Raw genomic sequence first — 19,399 nt, forward strand, 5'->3', positions numbered from 1 at the left:
TGTTTTTTTGTTTTTTTTTTCTTTTAATAGCATCACCTTCCAGTGCTTTCTGGAACTTGTAGTCCTGTGTTTTGAAGTAGAACAGCTCCTGACAGTGCATTCTGGAACTTGTGGTTCTACTTTTCTTGCTGAGCATCCCTCCTCCCAGTCAATTCTTGTTCTTCTTTTGCTACGAGCCTTTGCTTCCTTCCCCATGAGGCTCAGTCAGCGTTTCTGGATGCCTCTGAGTCAGCAACATGCTTGTGTCCGACTCGGGCTGGGCAGAAATGATTCCACTCAAATCCAGTTGTGTGTGTGGTTTGTTTTTTTTTGTGTGTGTTCCTGTTTTTCTCAGGGATAGTATGACTCATGTTTCTTAGTTTTATCTGGTTTAGTGTTCAGGTTTATTTATGTCAAATGATTTAACCAGCAAAGGACTCTGGAGCCAAGAGCTGTGCGTTGGAGGAACAAAAGCCAGCTGAGCTGCAGTAAACGGATAATTACAGTGAGGGCTCCTGGGTTTATGCTGTTTATTCTGGGGGCTTTTCTGTCTCGCTTTTTCCACATTTATTTTTCTTACCACAGCTGCACCCATTCCTCTTCCCCATCTTCCTCTGGAAGTTAGAAGGATTCTTTCTCCCAGCCTCACGTGCTGCAAGCTTGCATTGTTTCTGTATCCCTTGAATGGAAGTTAGGAAGTGAGGTGGAGCTGGTGTGTGTCTGAGTTTAGTTTTACATCGTGTTACCTCTTACCGATCTCCTGAGGCAAACCTTTTAGGAATTTTACTAGAGATCTGCTGCTGATTTGATTTTGAGAGCACGGTTAAAGGACTCTCAGGCAGTGCCAGAGTTGCCAATAGGCTCCGTAGCTTGCCGGATAAAAGGATGAGCAGCTCATTTTAAATTTAGGATGGTGCATCATTTTTCCATGTTCTGTTTTGGAGCTGAAACAGGGAGGGGAGGCCCAGAAGACCTTAATCTGTCACCGCTCTCAGCACTTGAAAATTCCAGAGACTTCCGGTAGAGCGTGAATCGTCTCTCTCTAAGGATGCACACGGTCTCCTCATGTCAAAGGGGCCAATCCAATCTAGGAGCAGGCCGCAGCAAGCCAAGCAGTCCAGAAAGTTGTCGAGTAAGTGGTGATACCCCAAAACCAGTATTCTTGCTATCACATCTACTATCGGGCCTCTCTGCCTGTTGTAGCTGGAAGAACCTTTTGCTTTGTGTGCTCTTCTGTGAAAGGGGATCATTCTGGTTCCTTCTGGGGTGCAGACCATGACAGTCAGGAGAAGTGTTTGCATGTTGCCTTTTATCTGCTGCTTACACATTTCAGTTCTACAACAGAACATGGAAACATGACATGCCATCTTAAATTTAAAATTTCTGGTTGCTCAGACTTGCGAATGGATGCAAACCTCTTACTGGTGCCAACCAGTTTGCCATCTGTAGAGTGAATGAATGACAGAACGCAAGTACTTGGCACGAGAGAGATCCTGTAAATGCCTCTCGTCCTTTCGCACTCTTTTTAGACTGGGCCTTGTGGGCAAGAGGAGGACACCAGGGGGTTCAGGATAAACCAGGCAAAGCAGACATTTCGCTCCAAATTGTTTCCCACCTCGAGGCATTCTGGGATTGATACTGAGGCCTACGTGTACAGAATGCTTTGAGATGGCATCTAAATAATAAGGGAAAACCAAAGAAGCAGGCAATCCTGTCATTTGTTCGGTGACACAGTGGCTGGTTTCCTTTTTTAGCAGGTAGACTCATTTGTACTCCTCGAATAAAGTTTCTGTTCACTGTTTTCCTCTTCCCAGAATTCCTTTTATCCAGTATTAACGGTAATGTGAGAGTAATACTTGGAGAAATGCTTCTCCCTGATGCTTACAGTGCCTGAATGTAATCCGCTTTGAAGTGTGCCAAAAGGTGGAATATAGATTAAATAAATAAAATCACCCACCCTTTTTCCTGAGAAATGTTGGCCTGCCTGTCTTAGAAAAGCAACCAGAAGAAATCCATTGAGACCAAGCCCAGCATGCATTGAGCCCAGGTCGGTCAGGATCCCTGCAAGGTTCTCCATGGTGTGGATCCAAGCAGTTAGGGTACAGGGAAAGAACATTAAAAAAAAAACCCAAAAACTCCTCCTGGCGAGATTCCTCGGAAAATATAAAAGCATCGAAATCTGAATTTCAGTTCCTGGTAAAGAATAAGCACAAGAGCAGCAGCCCAGACATTGGTTATGTGTAAGAAATATAAAGTGAAACCAGAACCTTTAATTTCAGTTTTCAGCGTCTGCAGGCTGCAGCTGAAACAGCTGGTTGTGAGGTCAGCCCAGTGTCGGAAGATGGGATCCCACTACTGGCACCGAGCCGCCGATTATCTGAGCTCACGTGACGGCTCTGGGGAGTGTGATCGACTGATGCAAAAAAAAGAGGACGGTGTTTTCCAGGGTAACAGCTCTTATAGCTCAGAGTTTAGGAAGAACAGAAAAATAATCCCCAGGACTATCTATAAGGAACGATGCTGACCACCTCGAGATGGAGCAATTTGAATCCTGCCCTGCAGCACTCCTCTGTGCCAGTACTGAAGTCTCCCCTCACAGCTGCTTGACCTGCATGTGTCCCCTGTTATTCCACAATCCCTGCCATTGTACCTTTTCAGTCCTGGCCTGCAGCGGCCTCTACAGAGCTCCCTCCCCTCGCTCGCAGCTCTGCCAATGCATCTCAATAAGGACGTGAATGCTCCCTGCGGTTCTGACCCAAAGCAAAACAAAAATAGCTCTTTCTGTGTTGATCTGTTATTAACAGCCTGCCCAACCTGTAATTTCTGAAGTGCTATTTAAATCTTGATTAAAACTTCTAAAATTTGATCTTCAGGCTGCTTACATATGGCCACTCATAAGCTTGCTTCTTTTATTAGGTTCATGTGGACTGTTGCAATCTTTTATTTTTTTTAAACCTTTTTCGGTATTGCACAGTAAAAATGGATCAGGAAGCTCAGCCTGCTTCAGCGGCACCCGGACCTCATCAGATACTGACATTTCAGTGGTCTGATGTCGCGGCTTCTAGGAGTGTTCTTCTTTTGTGCTTCGCTGCTGCCGAAGATGATGTTAATTGATGCGTTGGTAAATTGTTAATTGGTGCATTGGTGCTTTATACTGTATATGAAGTAGAGCCCTGGCCAAAGCTACTCTTGCATGCAGCTGGGATCCTTGAGATCGTCTGAATTCCTTGTTTCTTGCTTTTGACGCCTCTGTCTTATTTATTTATTTATGATTTTTATATACCGACCTTCTCAATACAAGTATCAAATCAGGTCGGTTTCCATTGAACAAAACTGTCGCGGTTAAGGCGTTACAATAACAGAGTTTCTGAACATAAGAACATAAATAAATATTACATAGACAACAATAACTCGTCAAAATAACGTGAATAAATATAGGGAATGGCTAAAAAAGGGGTAGTGTAACTTGGGATATACAGTTAACAGAAAACTGTGTTGATGGGCAAAAACATGAGTAATGCATGAGCTCAAAGAACTAATGCATCAACAAAAGAGTATTTTCACAAAATTAACAAAAGAGTATTAAACAAAAGAGTTGTATCAACAAAAGAGTATTAAAGAGTATTTGTCTTGACGTGTTGCTTTGAATGTTTTAGGTAGAACGCTGTTGGCATTAAGACTCGAGACCCAGAAGTAAGGCTGCCATGAGGCACTATTACACCCAGGACAGATCCTGTATGCGCCCCACCATTAGGAGTCAGTCCAGGCTCACTTGGCCCTTCACCCTGATGCTGTTCCAGTGAAATACCTTGGTAGGGGAAGACAGAGACGAGAGTTGCCGGACAAGAGGCAGTCTCCTTCCGAAAGAGGAGGATTTGAGCACCGTGGGGATTCAGCTGCCTACATCTGAGGTTTTGAGTTAATAATAGAATGAGTGCGGGGAAACAAGCTGCGATGTCATTTGCTACCCTGGGAGAGTTCAGCTTTGTAAAGGAGAAGAGGCTTGCAGCTCTGACGTGGAATAATCAGGCCCCAGGGTGTGAGTGCTTGGAGTAAAAACGGTCAGGCAGCAAAGTATACGAGAGGGAGGGAAGTCTTCAGGAATTGGCAGGGCAGAAACCTTGGCTGGACCGCTGGCATCATCACGAGGACTCCTTGTCCTCGGCACGTGATTTTTTACCCTCAGCCCTCCAAGTGTGAAACTGCAGCTTTTTGGGGCATTGTGGAATTTTCTCTCCAATGTGAATTAAAAGTAAGACTAAAGCTTTGTGGGATTTTTCGGGACTCTCTCCCCTCTTTGACTGACGGATCCATGGGCTTTTTATTTTTAATACTTTGCTATTGGACTTTGGCTGCATTTCACCCAAAATCTGGAAATAGTCATTATGTCCCTGGCAGCTGAACAGCAGCATTGAACTGTGTTACCAGACAGATCAAAGCCATCCAGGCTAGACTGAGCCTCTCCCTTCCTTCCTCCCTGATTCCTTTATCTCTTCCTCCCTTCCTTTTATTCGATTTTCTTTTTGCTCTCATCTCTGTGCATGGAGGAACTTTGTGGTCTTGCTCACCTTAGTGAATTAAGGCCTGCAAATCCCCCTCTGCCTTGGCAAAACATCTCAGTATGGTGCATGCGGCTGACTTTGCTTTTGGTCTCCCTGATTAAGTTAGCTTCAGATTTGCCTGAGAAAAGCAGGAGGTTGCATTTAGAAGAGTCAAGATTGCCGACACCAAACAGAAGTCAGTTTCAGGAGCTTTGTACCCATTTTGATTCAGAATCTGGCATTCTTCATTATTCAAAAACCATCCCCGTGAAAAGCATCAAGAACTTGCCCAAGGAAACACTCATACTGATTGCCAGTCATATGTGTGCCTTTTTTTCAGCATGGAGGGATACTTGGCATCACAGTGCTGGCAAAGATGTGGCTCTGGAGTTGATACAGGGCATTAATGCCCGGCCAGAGGCTTTATTATGCTTCAAGGAAAGGTCCTTTGTTGAGTCTGTCTGGGTCAGTACCCACAGATGGAAAATAGAGCGACTAGAGAGTGAAGTGGTAGCTCGGGAGGCGTCTTGGTCCAGAGTGCAGCTTTTGGCCCTGGAATGGAGGTGGACCGCTCACTTATCGTTAGCTATGGAGCCTGGACTAGTGGTGGCAGAGGTGGGCCTGAGAAATATTGCAGTTCCACAAAGAGAAGCTGTAACTCGAGGCCCTTCCACATTAATACGTTTATTACCCTTGGTAAAGCTTGTCGTTACCCCACTGCTTACAACGCCTAAAGCCGTCTCAAGAATAGAATCCTCCATAACTGTGGACTTTTCCGCAATATACAGTTTCTAAATTACAACTTTGGGGTATTTTGTTTGAAGACTACATAGTACTGTTTTTGCACAGGGCAGCTGCTCTGACGGGGTGGTGGTGTGGGCCACTCGTAGTCAAAATGGAGCAGAGGTTGCACTCCACCCTGCCGACGGCCGAAGAAAAGAAAAGGCCAGCAGGCCACCCATAGCATAGGAGCCACTAAAGGAGACTTGCCAGCTCAGATTTAGTTATCGATTGGGCAGAGGTAGTCCAAACCCCTGCACGATCTGATGCATCAAAACGTAGATCTCCTGCATGAGCCAGGAGCAGGAGCAACATTTGAATGATGTCCATGTCCTGCTGCCGTGGGGCCAGTCTCGTGAGAAGAGCTGCAGGATCCTAATCCTTCTTCCATCTCCCAAATGTATCTCAGTCTTCTCCCCACTGCAGAATGGCTGGAATTCAGAACACAGCAAGTCCCAATTCTCATACCACTCCTGCAGTCTTCTTAAGTATCTTAGATCTCTTCTGAAAGCACCAGTGGCATCTTCCCCCTGGCAATGGCCAGGAATCCATTTCTTCTTGATGAAACCTCCACACTTCGGGCTCTTCCCCTAGGTGAAAGGTACTTCTTCTCCCCAGTGAATTGGAAACGGATTCCCTGGTACCAAGGGAATCGGTTCCAGAAAGAACAAAAATAGACTTTGACTCACAAGAGGAGGAAAACAAAACAGGAGACAGGAAGGGTGGAAAAAAACATCCTTATCTCCCAAACTGAGGATAATCGATGAGAAAAAGCAACTCAAAGTTGAAACTCCTCTGTATCGGGTCATTGACTGATCTATTATCCACTGGAGGTGAGATGGAGAGTAGCAGAATCTTCCTTACCCTCAGATCTAACCTTACACAGGACTCCCCAAACCTCTATGAAGGGGTACCAAGGTTCTCCCAGGGAAAATCTCCAAAACGTAGCTCAAATGAGTAAAGGAACCAAAATAGGTCAAATAATCGACCCAAGGCGGGAAAACCAAGAAACTCTAACAAAAACACACAAAGCACATACACTGAAGTCTAACTGAAACCCAACTAAGAATCCGCACCCTGAGATGACGGCAGGGGTTCGTATACTGCTAGCACACACCATCTGTCGCTCCCACTTGGGGGAGTCAAACCCAAACTCACTTTAAAAAATCTCTCTGAACCTCTCCAACTAGCTAAGTACATTCCTTCTGGTAAGGAAATCGGAGGTTCCTTACGAGTGAGAGACATTTCTGAGTCTAAGTCGGCAGGTTGTCTTGGTTGGAGGGAGGGGCTACATTACTTTAGTTTCTAAAATATCCTGCAAACTTCCTGCAGACTGCACCCAATTCCTATGAGACTTCAGCTTCTGCCTAAGGGATCGGCATGGCTTTCTGTGTTTAGTCTCTTTAAGTCCGCCTATAATCTAAGGGATCGCATGTGTCTGGACTTTCCTTACGTTTATATTTCATGCCAAGCCACTGGGCCATGCTCTGCTTGAGCCAGCTCTCTCCCTGCAGCTCCCAGGCAAGGTCCTGGCCTGTTACTTTTGTGCCTGGGAGCCTGCCAGATCGTTGCCTTTCTTGGTGGAGGTTCCCGTAAGTAAATATTTTGGCATAGGCTGCAGGGCATGAACATCCCCTGTAGGACTTCAGATGGGGGTGGCAGGGATGTTCTGCTTTTTTATCCATTATCTCCTAGGAAAACCTCAGGTCTCCTTTTCCCTTCCTCTTCCCAGATTCATCGTTTTCCCATCCATGGGTATTGTAATGCTAAAGTCATGGCTATTTTATACTAGATAACAATCACTTTTAAAGGATAACTGGTGCTGGCTCAAGGGGGAAATTTGAAAGATCTGAATTGCACTTCAGAGAAAAATATATTTTCTCTGCATTTTCATCCACAAGCTGCAATAGAACAAAACAGCAAAGGCTGCCACAAAATCTCTCTGCTATCATCACGTGCTAAGAACAAAACCAGATGTTTTAAGTTGAAATCATTGAGCGATGCATGAATATATAAACCCTGGAAACTCTTTCATTACTGTGCAAAAGAAGTTCCCTCCTTAAATGAATCCTGGAACAGTGTGCTACTTTGCCATACTAAGGCATAAAGACTTCAGTCTGCCTATAGCATATCTGCCACGTGGAAACAGCAGGTATTTAAAAAAAAAAAAAAAAAAAAAAAAAAGGTTTTCTTGTACCGTGCCATTGTGCTGTCTGGTTTTCTCGAAATACCAACTTTCCTTGCTTGAGGCTGCTGCTCCCGGGTCTTATTCCTAGATTTTTTTCCAACTCTTCCACTGTTCTGGTTCTACTCCTACATTAATTAGCACAATACCTGTCTGGGGTTTCTGGTTGTAATCGGCATGGCGGCTCTCGATAGATACAGATTCACAGTGGTGGGAGTAGAGAAACAGACGGAGCTTAACCAAATTGCAAAAGGAGGTGGGGGAGGGGGGTATCCTAACGATTTTGTCTGATTTTTACCTTCTGCTGCTGCTGAGCCGTTCAGCTGGGAGCCAAGCAAGGTGAAACCATTTTTGGTTATCTATTAAACTCCTTATCAGCACCTGGCCTTCCTCTGGGTGAAGCACAGTGATTGGAGGGGAGCAATAGCTTGCTTGCTTGCTTTTTCTCACCACATTTCCAACCTCTGGGTTGGGTCCCAAGGATCTTCAAATACAAGCAAACGAGTCACCAGAGAAACCTCAGTAGGCGTCATTCAGGATTTGATGCAAGGACAGCCGGACTCTCCATTGGTACTGAGGCCTTCTAGCTTCAGAACATTCACAAAATAAAACCATGGTGCAGAATAGTTATAACTATCGGGCCGATTCAGTAAAGTCCGCGGGAGAGCGGGCAAATGCCCGCTCTCCTGTGCGCGTGATTCAGTATGCTAATTAGGCCTGGCGGTAAAACCAGGTAAAAGGAGGCGCTAGGGACACGAACGCGTCCCTAGCGCCTCCTTTTGGACCGGAGCGGCGGCTGTCAGCGGGTTTGACAGCCATCGCTCAATTTTGCCGGTGTCTGTTCTCGAGCCCGCTGACAGCCATGGGCTCGGAAACCGGACGCCGGCAAAATTGAGCGTCCGGTTTTCGACCCGACAGCCGCGGGCCGACTTCAAATTTTTTTTTTTTTACTTTTGGAAAGTTTCGGGACCTCCGACTTAATATCGCCATGATATTAAGTCGGAGGGTGCACAGAAACGCATTGCTGGCTCCTTTTGTAGGACCTGTGACAGCATGGAGCCCCCAGGGGGAGAACCGGAGAGGGAGGATATTAGTTGTGGGGAAGGGGCTCGATCAGGCGGCAGGGTCAGAGTTGCACATGAACATAGCAGCCGTGTTCCTGGTACTGTTAGCTTCAAGCAACACGGCTGCCCTTTAGACCCAGAACTCCTCCCCAGCATCAGAGGTTTTGTGCGCCAACCTGTGGGAGGCGCAGGAGCTCCAAATGCCCTGGGGGGACGAAGGAGCAGGCCTTCTCACTGGGGTTTGTGCTAGTTATGCACAAAGCAGAAGAAGCAGGAAACTTCTCCCATAAATGGCCAGATAAAGACTGAGGCCTGCTGTTGAAGAGGCGCAGGTTGGAAGTGGGACAGGGCATTACCACAGCTACATTATTGCCTTCCCTGTTCAACTAAGTTGACTATTGAGAGGAAGAGGCCAGTAATGGGATTCCTGGGAGAAGGAGGAAGAGGAACAGACTTGGATTCTCTCCTACTGAACATCTGCTAGGTTGTTCAGGAGGGAGGAATTAAGAGCCTTTTATTTCAAGGGTTACACAATCCTTGAGGCTAACCGAAGGAGGGGGTCCCAGAAGAGACCTTATCCTTGCAGGCATAAAGAAGCTGGCCAGGGCATTCCCAGTACACTCAGCTATCCAGGATATGATTGGAGCTGAGTGGGATTACCCGGGCAGCTTTAAGGAGTAGAAGGCTGACGGAAGGACTGCTTCCGGTGCAGCAGGCCGAGAAGGAACATCTTTTCCAAATGCCAGAGGTGGATGCCACAGTGGCAGCAGTCATGTGAAAAACTACCATCCTGGTGGAGGGCAGTTCAACACTGAAGAATCCCAGGACAGAAAAGTAGAGTCCCTGCTGAAGAAGGCATTTGAGTTGGCTAGTCTGTCCCTGCAAGCAGCAGCATGTGGAGGCTATGTGGCCGGAGCATTAATGTGCCGGGTGCAGTAAGGTCAGGTGGAGATGGAAATACAAGGGTCTCAGGCCAGTGGCAGGGAAGTTGCCTGCCTGGAGTCAGGGGCAGCTTTCCTAGCTGATGCCTCAAACAATCATATTAGGACTCTGGCCAAGCAGGCGGCTGCAACAATTTTATGGCTGGATGCCTATTGTGGCTAAGAAACTGGTCAGCAGATTCAGCCTCCAAAGCTTGGCTGAGTAAGCTGTTGTTCAAAGGGCGCCTGCTGTTTGGGGAAGACTTGGAAAAACTGGTGAAAAATGTGAGAATCCAAACCCCAGAGGCTCCTGAAAGATAGGGTAGGGTGCTACCAGAGAACGCTTCCCCAGAACTCTTCTACTTACCTGTTTGGATTATTGCGATTAGGGCTACAGCAGGTCTTAGTTGCTTCAGAATGCAAGATCTCGGGGTCTCATGGGATCCAGGGACCCACAATGACAATTCAGAAGTGCCAGTCTTTACTCCCACTAGTAGGGGGTTGCTTACAGCGTCAATATGAGAAAGGGACTTATTACAAAAGACCAAAGAATCTTGGATATCAGCTGACAAGGATATACCCATTTTCTAAATGTGCCAATTTCAAACACCTTTGTCTTGACCTCGAGCAGGTCCCCAGAAAAGAAAGTGGATATTCAACCTGTTTGTTTGGAAGCCATGGTGAGCATGTCAGCATCAGAAAGAATCCCAAGGAAAGAGGGAACATTTCAACCCATTTTAGATCGGAAGTTGGGCCACTGATTATTGAGGGTAGCAGGTTTTCTCATGGAGACCTTGAAGTCTGTGATTGTGACAGTAAGAAAAGAGTTTCTGTCCTCCCTAGATCTATTCAAAGCATATCTTCACATCTCCATCAGGGAGGAAAATCAGAAGTTCCTGCATTAAGTGGTATTAGGAAAGTAGTATTAGGTCAAAGCTCTACCATTTGGCTAACAATGGGATTGCAAACTTTCACCAATGTGATGGTATTAGTGGCAGCCTTTTCCTCAGGGAAACAATATGGCGGGTAGGACCGATCTCTGTGAATCTCCCATTTTCTTGGAGGACCTCTAGGAATGCTTGGTGCATATCCTGGCACACAGAGGTATGACTCGAACATGCCAAAACATAACCAGCAGTACCACATTCTCTTAATCGATACTATAATACTTCATGATCTGTCATATTAAATGCTGATGAAATGTCCAAAGAGGTGAGACCATAGCTATTTCCACCATCTAGACCTCTTCGCATTGCATCTAGTAAAGATCCAATGAAAGTTTCAGTATTCAAGGATTTTCTGTATCCAAATTGATGGGGATCCAGAATTTGGTTCTTGTCAATAAAATCAGTCAGTTGATGCAGCACAATTGATTCCAATAACTTAGCCATGAACGGTTGATTTGAAATTGGCCTGTATTTGGCAAGACTGATATTATCAAGGCCTTGGCTTTTTTTTTTTTTACACTAAAGTTCTGACAATGGTTCTTTTTTGGATGAGATGGAACCAAACCATGGGATAATGACATGTTAATGATTAAGGTCAGTGATGGTGTAATGACCTCCCTGGACACTTTTAAAGTTGCAACATCACAAATATCAAGAGGGCAGTGTGAAGAAGTTAAATTTGCAATTGCCTGAGATGTTTCTGAAACTGAAACAGTCTCACAAATATACCAATGAATATTATCAACTAATATTGGATTATAAGAGTAGCTGTTAATGTATTGAGCAACCGTCTTAATGTGTAAATTATAGCCTTATTGCATTGCTTGTTATTTTGATGTGGACAAAAGGGTCTTAATGATAAATGGGCCCTTTTGCATGGTAAAGTTTATTGCATAGACCCTTTTTCTAAATGCTTTGTTTGTTTATTTTGCTCTTTATTAATTTTTTAATTGTAGGTATTTTTTTGCACTTATTTTGCTAATTTTTGCCTCTGTTCTATATGGAACAGAAGCTGATTATCAGATCATATAAGATGGAAATGGCCAAAGGTAAGTGAATCAAACTTTGTGGACATCTAGGTACTTGGAAGGAAATCAGATGTTTGGACTTTGCAAGGTTCGTGAGTCATTAGCAGGGGGAGATTTGCACCAAAGAAATTCATGCATGACAAATTCAACTTTTCAGATTGCCAGAACTGCTGGGCTTACTGCAGCTAAACTTCAGAGGGATGTTTTGGGGCATGGAAGAACTTTTGGCTCAGTCTTACTAGTCAGAGAAATGTATAAGCCAGAGGTAGGCGATTATGGTCCTGGAGTACACTGAATATGTATGAAGCATATTTGCATGCAGTGCCTGCATTGTATACAGCAGGGTTTCCCAGCCTTTTCAAGCCCAAGGCATACCTCCATTAACCAAAATGTTGTGTGGCACACCCACATTCACTGGGCAGGCAGGGCAGCCATGGAAAGGCCTCATTTGGTGAAAAGAAGAGTCTGGGGACGCATTGAAAGCTCCACCAATATTTATTTATTTATTTTAAAACAAAGGGAATCGGGGGGGCTGAGATACCCATGACTCCATCACAATAGAGCAGCTCCCTCTATGTACAAGTGCAGGAGAAGAGAGAAGTTGGTGTGGTGCTGGCAACCAGTTGGGTTAGTTTCTGTGACTGCTCCTTCTGTGCTGCTGCTCCCACTACTCAGAATGAGTTACATCCAATATTCAGTGCCCGCTCTCCCTGTATCGTTTTAACCTAGGCTAGAAGGACTCCGAGGAGGAAGCTCAGGTGGAGGAAGATGAGGAGTGTGTGTGTGTGTGTGTGTGTGTCACGCAAAGGAGGGTCCGGTTATCCATGCTCTGCAGGCTGCTCATTAATTAGCACACTCTGGGACTCATGCTGCAGCTAAGAAGGAGGCAGGCATGATTGCACATGTTCTCATAAAGGAGCCTCTTACATGTTTAAGAGCTACCATTGGTGACACTTGCTGCTGGGAGATACTGAGAGCCAGAGCCAAGCTGCTGGTCTGGATCTGAACACGAGAGCGTGGTTGCCTTTCTTGAAGGCACAGCAGGGAGCCGCAGCCCACTGGTTGAGAAACACTAGTATACAGGTATATTTTATGCATATCCATTGTGGATATCCTTAAAACCAGACTTGGGTGTGACATTCCACGATCTGAGTTGCCTACCCCCTGGCGTAAGCTGTGCAACACGCGGCTGGGGATGGAGGAAGATGAAGAGAGAGGATCAGGCTGATTAGCTGCTAAAATGTAAGTGCCTACAGTATCTTGTGGTTGTTTACTCAAAACGGACCCATACTAACTTTTCCATCTGGAAGGGTAGCTTTCATCCTCCACTTCTCTTCAGCTTCTGCCTCCAGGCCTGGACTGGCAGCGGTAGCGGTGTGTCTCTTGCCAGCCCATGGGCAGCTACAGCAGGCTAAAAATATAGGGAACAGAGTTCAAATCCCCACTTCTCCCGCTGACGCACCTTGTGACTTTGGGCAAGTGGCTGCATCCTCCCCTACTTCAGCTGCAAACTTTGGGGATTTATTTACTAAGGCTTTCTCCCGTTTCCTATCTGTTGGGGGAAAACTGCTTAGTAAATAGAGGCCTTAGACTGTAGGGAGCTACCAACTGTACCTGATTGCAAGTCACCTGGAGCTTGTATTTGGAAAGGTGAGCGATTGAATTGAAAATGTGAATCCAAACTGCGAAAGGTTTTGCAGGTCGCCTCTGTAGATGTGGGTTCGGCTTGCTGTGGTTAATGAGGACAGGCTACCATGTTGGTTTAGGATAGAGGTTAAGTGCTGACCTGAATCCACCCCTGCTAGTCTAGAAGTTTGGCATTGTTAGGCAAGACTGAAAACATTGCTTAGGAGTGAGACTGGGAAAACAAATATATATCTCATTTCAAATCATCTTTACGGTTTTTGTTCTGTTACACGAATTGATGGACTGATATATTTATTTTTTTATGCTGCTCCTCTTCGGTTTCCTTGGGAAGGAGTTTATGCCTTCCTCTCCCTTAGACGTTTTCCAGTGGTTTTCTGTTTGCAATGTGTAGCAAAATCCATGACCAGCGCTGGTGTCTGTCTGGGTTGGGAGCAGGGAATTCAAAAGCAGCTTAACGATTTGTTAGTAAAACTAAATGCAAGTACTTTTTTAAATGAATTGCTGAACTGGTTGGGAGAGTCTCGGCGCCGGGGCAGGATTGGGTGGTCAGGATGGGGATGGATGCTCGTGAATTTCATCGGTGTAAGAGAGCGCTTGAGGCTCGGCGTCTGACTGCGCCAAACGCCTTCCGCGGCTCTAAAGTCTGTAGAAAGCGCGCCCGGGTGGATCCTCAGAGCAGTTCCGCATGTGAGCGGAACATAACTATCCTGGCGATTTCCAAAAGCCATTTTACCCGCGTTAATGCGGGGGAAAACCTGCGGTCAATTCAATGGCACCTATTGTAGCAATTTTCAAAAGCCAGATGACGCGTGGAAAATGCATTTATGCATGTGAAACCCAGTTTGAAGCTTGCAAATGCTTTTGAAAATGTAGGCCCTCGGGCATTTGGTGGTTCTCAGTGCACTGAAATTGTTGTTTAAATGTTGGGAGGAAAGTCTGCCCCAGTGGGCAGAATAAGGGGGGGTCTTGCATGCTCAGATACTGAAGGGGATTCTGGTGCTTTCTAATGCCCAAAGCTACATTTCTCCTTCTGTCCAGCTCGGGGAGACAGGCTGCCTGGGATCCATCCTGTCCGGGTTCCCTGCTGTGGCACTGGTGCCGAAAATGGTTCTTCACTTTGTAATCTTCAGCCTCCTCGGGTGCTCTTTCATAGGTAAGGCTCATCCTCCTTTCTTTTAAAAAAAAAAAAAAAAAAGAGCGCTGGACCCATTTTGTTTTAAAGCTGTTTTGTGTAAATTTGTCCTGGTGGGTTATGATCTCGATGGTATACATTTCATGCTATATTCTAAGCAGAATTATCTCTGTAATGTACGTGGCGAGCGGAATTCCTAAACCTGTAAAAACGAGAAATTTAGCACGGTAATTGTTTTCACTTTATTCTCTTTGTAACTGTGCGTGTGTTTGGAAGATGTCATCCTATTTGGTGAGATCTGATTGTGCGTGACGACCCTGGTGGCATAATAGCCAACATGGACCAGTGGCGTCCAGTATGTGGTAATCCCTGACAAGGACCAGCCTAAAAGCTTTTCCCAAATAGGCAGTGAGGCCTTCAGCCTCTACTGTGGTCCAGGAATCAGAACGGCGAGGGCTTTGGGAAGTCTCCATGAGGAAACTTGAGTAATCTTTAAAAACCATCCAAAGAGAAAATCAAAAGTTAGCGGCTTCCAGAAAGTGTTCATTTTATTTCAGATAATTGAGGGGGTCTTATCTTGACTTTCAAATATGACAGTGCATCCAATTTGACTGCATAGGGAATTTTTGTGAAATCTAAAACTTCTTAACGTATGACTAAAGCACTGATAGTGATGGTGTCGGGGATTGTGGGACCCCTTTCCGACCTGCTGAAGTGTGTGTAAGTTGGAAGGGTACTACAGGCTCTAGGCTTCCCAGCAACAGAGGCCCTGGGGGCTGCTTTGAGCACTTGCTGAGTTCTGATCTTATTTGCACATGCGCCAGAGGTCATCCGGTGCCATCTTGCAGAGCAGGAGGGAGTCGCGCCCTCTCCTGCTTAATCTTCTTTTTCCCTAGACAGAAGGGTTAGGTTAAGGGGATGGGGGGGGTGGGGGTCACGGCAGAGACGTCCCTTGATCTCAGTGTATGGCCAATGAGGGCACTTTATTCATGGTGCCGGGGGGGGGGGGGATGGAGGGATCAAAGCACAGCAGCCTCTTTGTTCTTGGTGTCAGAGGAAGAGGGAACAGAGGCCTCTTGACCTTTGTAATGGACAGGATTGGGTCGAGGAGGCTGTGTTGGAGGGCAGGCTCCCCCTGCCATTGTTGAATGTTAGCATGCTGGCCCTGAGGGCAGGCTGCTAATTACTCTGAGCACGTGTGAAACTTTAGGCCTTGGTGAGCGAGGGTGAAACGGTGCATGGAGGAGAGCATACCGGGCTTTGTCCTGCATTGTCTGCTAAAGCCCAGCTTGTTTCTGATGATCCTTCATGTGCATGCACATAACCGCTAATGTGCTCAGATACCTGTTTAGCATGCACGTTAGGGCCTTAGTGCATTGCGTGCTAGTCAGCACGTATGCTAAGCCTCAGTGCACTTCCATAGCTCTAAGAATTGGTAAAAAGCAAACAAAAACAATCTCTTATTCTCAGTATTTTTTCATGACTGTGCTGCTTTCAATATTCCTAAGAACATAAGAAATTGCCATACTGGGTCAGACCAAGGGTCCATCAAGCTCCTGTTTCCAACAGAGGCCAAACCAGGCCACAAGAACCTGGCAATTCTCTTATCTTTACTGTTTATTAGGGATGTGAATCGTTTATCTGATGATTGAAAATATCATCCGATATCGGGGGGGTCCCCGATAGCGATAGGAAACCCCACGATTAATTTAGTGGGTTTTCTTATCGTTATGGGGGGGCGGGAAGAAAGGACACAACCTAAAAACACAACCTGACCCTTTAAAATGAGTTTTAGTATCCCCCCCCCCAAATTTTTAAATACCTGGTGGTCCAGCGGGGGTTCCGGGAGCATTCTCTCACGCTTGGGCTGTCGGCTGCCACTAATCAAAATGGCGCCGATGACCCTTTGCTTTTACCATGTGACAGGGGCTATCGGTGCCATTGGTCGGCCCCTGTCACATGGTAGGTGCACTGGATGGCCCGCGCCATTTTTAAAGATGCACATATCCCAGATGAATTTGAGCGGAGACCACATCAGAATACGAAAAAATCTAGACCATTTGACTACCAGATTTTTTGATGCATTCAATTTGAGAATAATCTGGTATACACATTGTTCATTCAGAAACAGCCCCTGAGGCAGCCCCAGGCGGGGCGAAACTCGGCCTGAGTCGGGCACATATATTTGTCTCCATTCAAATAAAAGCTCAAATTTGGACTATCCTTGGTGTCTAATCTGCATGCCTTTTTTTAAATACCCAAAACACAATCATTTTGTCTTTGTTTTTGTATTTTCTCCGATTGTGGCATGGTTTCGTGCAGCAGCTACACCTGGGGTAACTTAGCTGTCGGGGAAAGGAGGTCCAGCACGGTTTTTTGCATTTTGAGAACAAAAGCCTGAGAAATTGATACACTGCAGCCAGATTTTATCACCAGTATGAAAAAAGACCATTTTCCCCACTGTCCCTGTGAAGTTCCTTCCCCTCAGTGGATTTCCAAGGCGATGAAGACGTCTCCCGCTCATCTTCCCTAAATCTGCCTCCTTTGGGCCTTAGCATTTTAAGTTTTACAAGGAAGCTGCTGCCGTTTCATTCACTTCCTAGTTGAGAGTCTGCTGCCACCCAGTGTTTAACGCTGGAATGGGTAATAATGTCGAATCCTCTTTATTTGTAAGAGGTCCTGAAACTGAATTTACTCCTCTTCGTGTTCTCTGAGAATTTCTTGGTGGCGTTTGCTACTTCTCGGGGGAAGGTTTCACTGTCCCTCTATTTTTTTATTTTTTTTTTGTGCACCACTGAAAAACAGCGGGCAGGGAAATTAGACTGAAAGCAGCTCGGACACACATTCGCGCGTGACGGGCTTTCACACCTGAGCTGCCTCAAAGTTAGGGGGAACACAGTAAGCTCTTCCTCATATGCCATAACATCCAAGCTCAGGAAAATGACAGCCAAGGTTTGTACCCAAGCTTTCTTTACTATCAAGGCTTTGTTAGGAGGTTTTTTTTTTGGTTGTTGTCTGGCAGTTTCCTCCTGCAGTTAGGTTTCCAGCACCATTGGACACAGCTTGTACTGGAGCCTCCATCTCAGGAACCATTCATAAGTACCTAGGGTTTTCCCCACTTTTAGCCCAGATGTTGCAGTGATTTTTCCTAGGTCAAGAGCCACAGGCTTTTTGGGTTTATAGAAACATAGAAAATGATGGCAGAAAAAGGACCCCAATGGTCTATCCAGTCTGCCCAGCAAACTTATGGTAGCATCTGCCACGCACTTCTGCACTTTTTGGAATTGAATCCCAGCTGCCATGTCTTCGAAGCGTCCTTAAACCACATCTCATGCTTTCTACTCCTTCCAGCATGTCCACTCTGTTGCAGATCTTAGTATCATCCGCAAATAGACAAACTTTTACTTTCTATCCCTTCCGCAATGTCGCTCAAAAAGATATTGAACAGGTCCGGTCCCAACACCAATCCTTGTGGCGCTTCGTTTAGCACGGCTCTCTTTAGAGTTGGTTCCATTTACCAACCGTCTTCAGTCCGTCAACCAGTTTGTAATCCACACCACCACCTTGGCGTTCACTCCCAAGCTTCTTATTTTATTCACAAGCCTCCTATGCAGGACCGTATCAAAAGCTTTGCAGAAATCCAAGTAGATCACATCAAGTGCTCTTCCTCGACCTAATGCTTTAGTCACCCAATCAAAAGAAATCAATCAGATTTGTCTGACAGGACCCACCGAGTTGAGGCTAACCTGCCTTTAGTTTCCAGCCTCCTCTCTGCTCCCACTCTTGTGAAGAGGAATTATCATCTATTGAACAGGTCCTGCAGGGGACCCGCCGGCACATCTCTGAGCTCCCTCAGTATCTTCAGTATCCTGGGATGAACCTCATCCAGCCCCAATGGCTTTGTCCACTTTCAGATTTCCTAGCTCTTCCCAAACATTCTCTTTTGTAAACGGAGTTTTGTCTACTCCACCCCCATCCACAGTCTTGTTATCAAGTGATGGTCCTTCTCCAGAGTCTTCTTTAATGAACACCGAACTGAAGTATTTGTTTAATATTTTGGCCATTTCTTCATCTCTCTCCACACATCGATCCATGTCACTTTTCAATTTCACTATACCACTTCGGACCTTTCTCCTTTCTCTGATATATCTGAAAAATGTTTTGTCACCTCTCTTTTACCTCTTTGGCAATACTTTCTTCCGCCTGGCATTTAGCTTTCATCTCCCTCAGTTTCACCAGATATTCTTCTCTGTGTTACTCTTTTTGGAATCCTTTATATTTCTTGAATGCTGTTCTTTTTGCTTTACTTTTTCAGCCACCTCCTTTGAGAACCAGATTGGTTACTTATTTCTCTTACTTTTGTTTACTTTTCTAACATATAGATTTGTTGCTTTTGTAATTGCTCCTTTTGGTTTGGCCCACTGTTTTTCTACCTATCCCATTTTCTCCCAGTCTTCTAGTTCTACCTCCAGGTACGACCCCATTTCGACAAAGTCCGTATTTTTGAAATTCAGAAATCGGGTCCTCGTTTGACTTCTTTGTATCCTATTTGCGATGTCAAACCATTCCGTTTGATCAATGGTGCTGAGGAGGGCACCCACTTGGACATTAGAGACATTATCTCTGTTAGTGAGTACTAGGCCGAGTATAACCCCCTCTCTTGTGGGTTCCATTACCATTTGTTTGAACAGAGCCCCTGGTAGGGCTTCCACTATCTCTCTACTTCTGGTAGATTCCACAGAAGGGCAGATTAAAGTCTCCAACATTCAACACGTCTCTTTTCTTCCCCACCTTTTGGATGTCTTCGACCAGATCTCTGTCTAGTTCTTCTGTTTGATTCGGAGGCCTGTAAACTACACCAGCAAAAATGGATGCACCATCTTTTTTTTTTTTAAGGACGGCCCATAATGCTTCTTCTCTACCCACATTCCTTGCAGTTCGGTTGCTTAGATATTGTTTTTTTGACATAAAGAGCTACTCCTCCCCCTTTTCTGTCCTTCCTTAACAAGTTATAGCCTGGTATGGCCATGTCCCAAACGTGAGAATCCGTGAGCCATGTCTCCGTAACAACAACAGTGCCCAAGTCCGCCTGCACCATTAGGGCCTGCAGGTCTGGGATTTTCTTATCCAAACTACGAGTATTTGTAGTCATAGCTTTCCAGTTTTTTCTCCCTTG

General features: G+C 45.6%; 1 protein-coding gene across 3 annotated transcripts in view; it reads left to right on the forward strand.

The window, feature by feature from the left end:
• The window catches only part of CD276 (CD276 molecule), a 122,986-nt gene that overhangs the window by 21,410 nt on the left and 82,177 nt on the right, over positions 1-19,399 (forward strand). For all 3 annotated transcript variants that reach the window (XM_029575161.1, XM_029575162.1, XM_029575159.1), the window contains exon 2: positions 14,130-14,244. In XM_029575161.1, coding sequence (XP_029431021.1) covers positions 14,130-14,244 — 115 coding nt within the window. The remainder of the gene's footprint in view (positions 1-14,129; positions 14,245-19,399) is intronic.

The sequence above is a fragment of the Rhinatrema bivittatum genome, chromosome 13, assembly GCF_901001135.1.
Source record: "Rhinatrema bivittatum chromosome 13, aRhiBiv1.1, whole genome shotgun sequence".
In the NCBI taxonomy this organism is placed as follows: Eukaryota; Metazoa; Chordata; class Amphibia; order Gymnophiona; family Rhinatrematidae; genus Rhinatrema; species Rhinatrema bivittatum.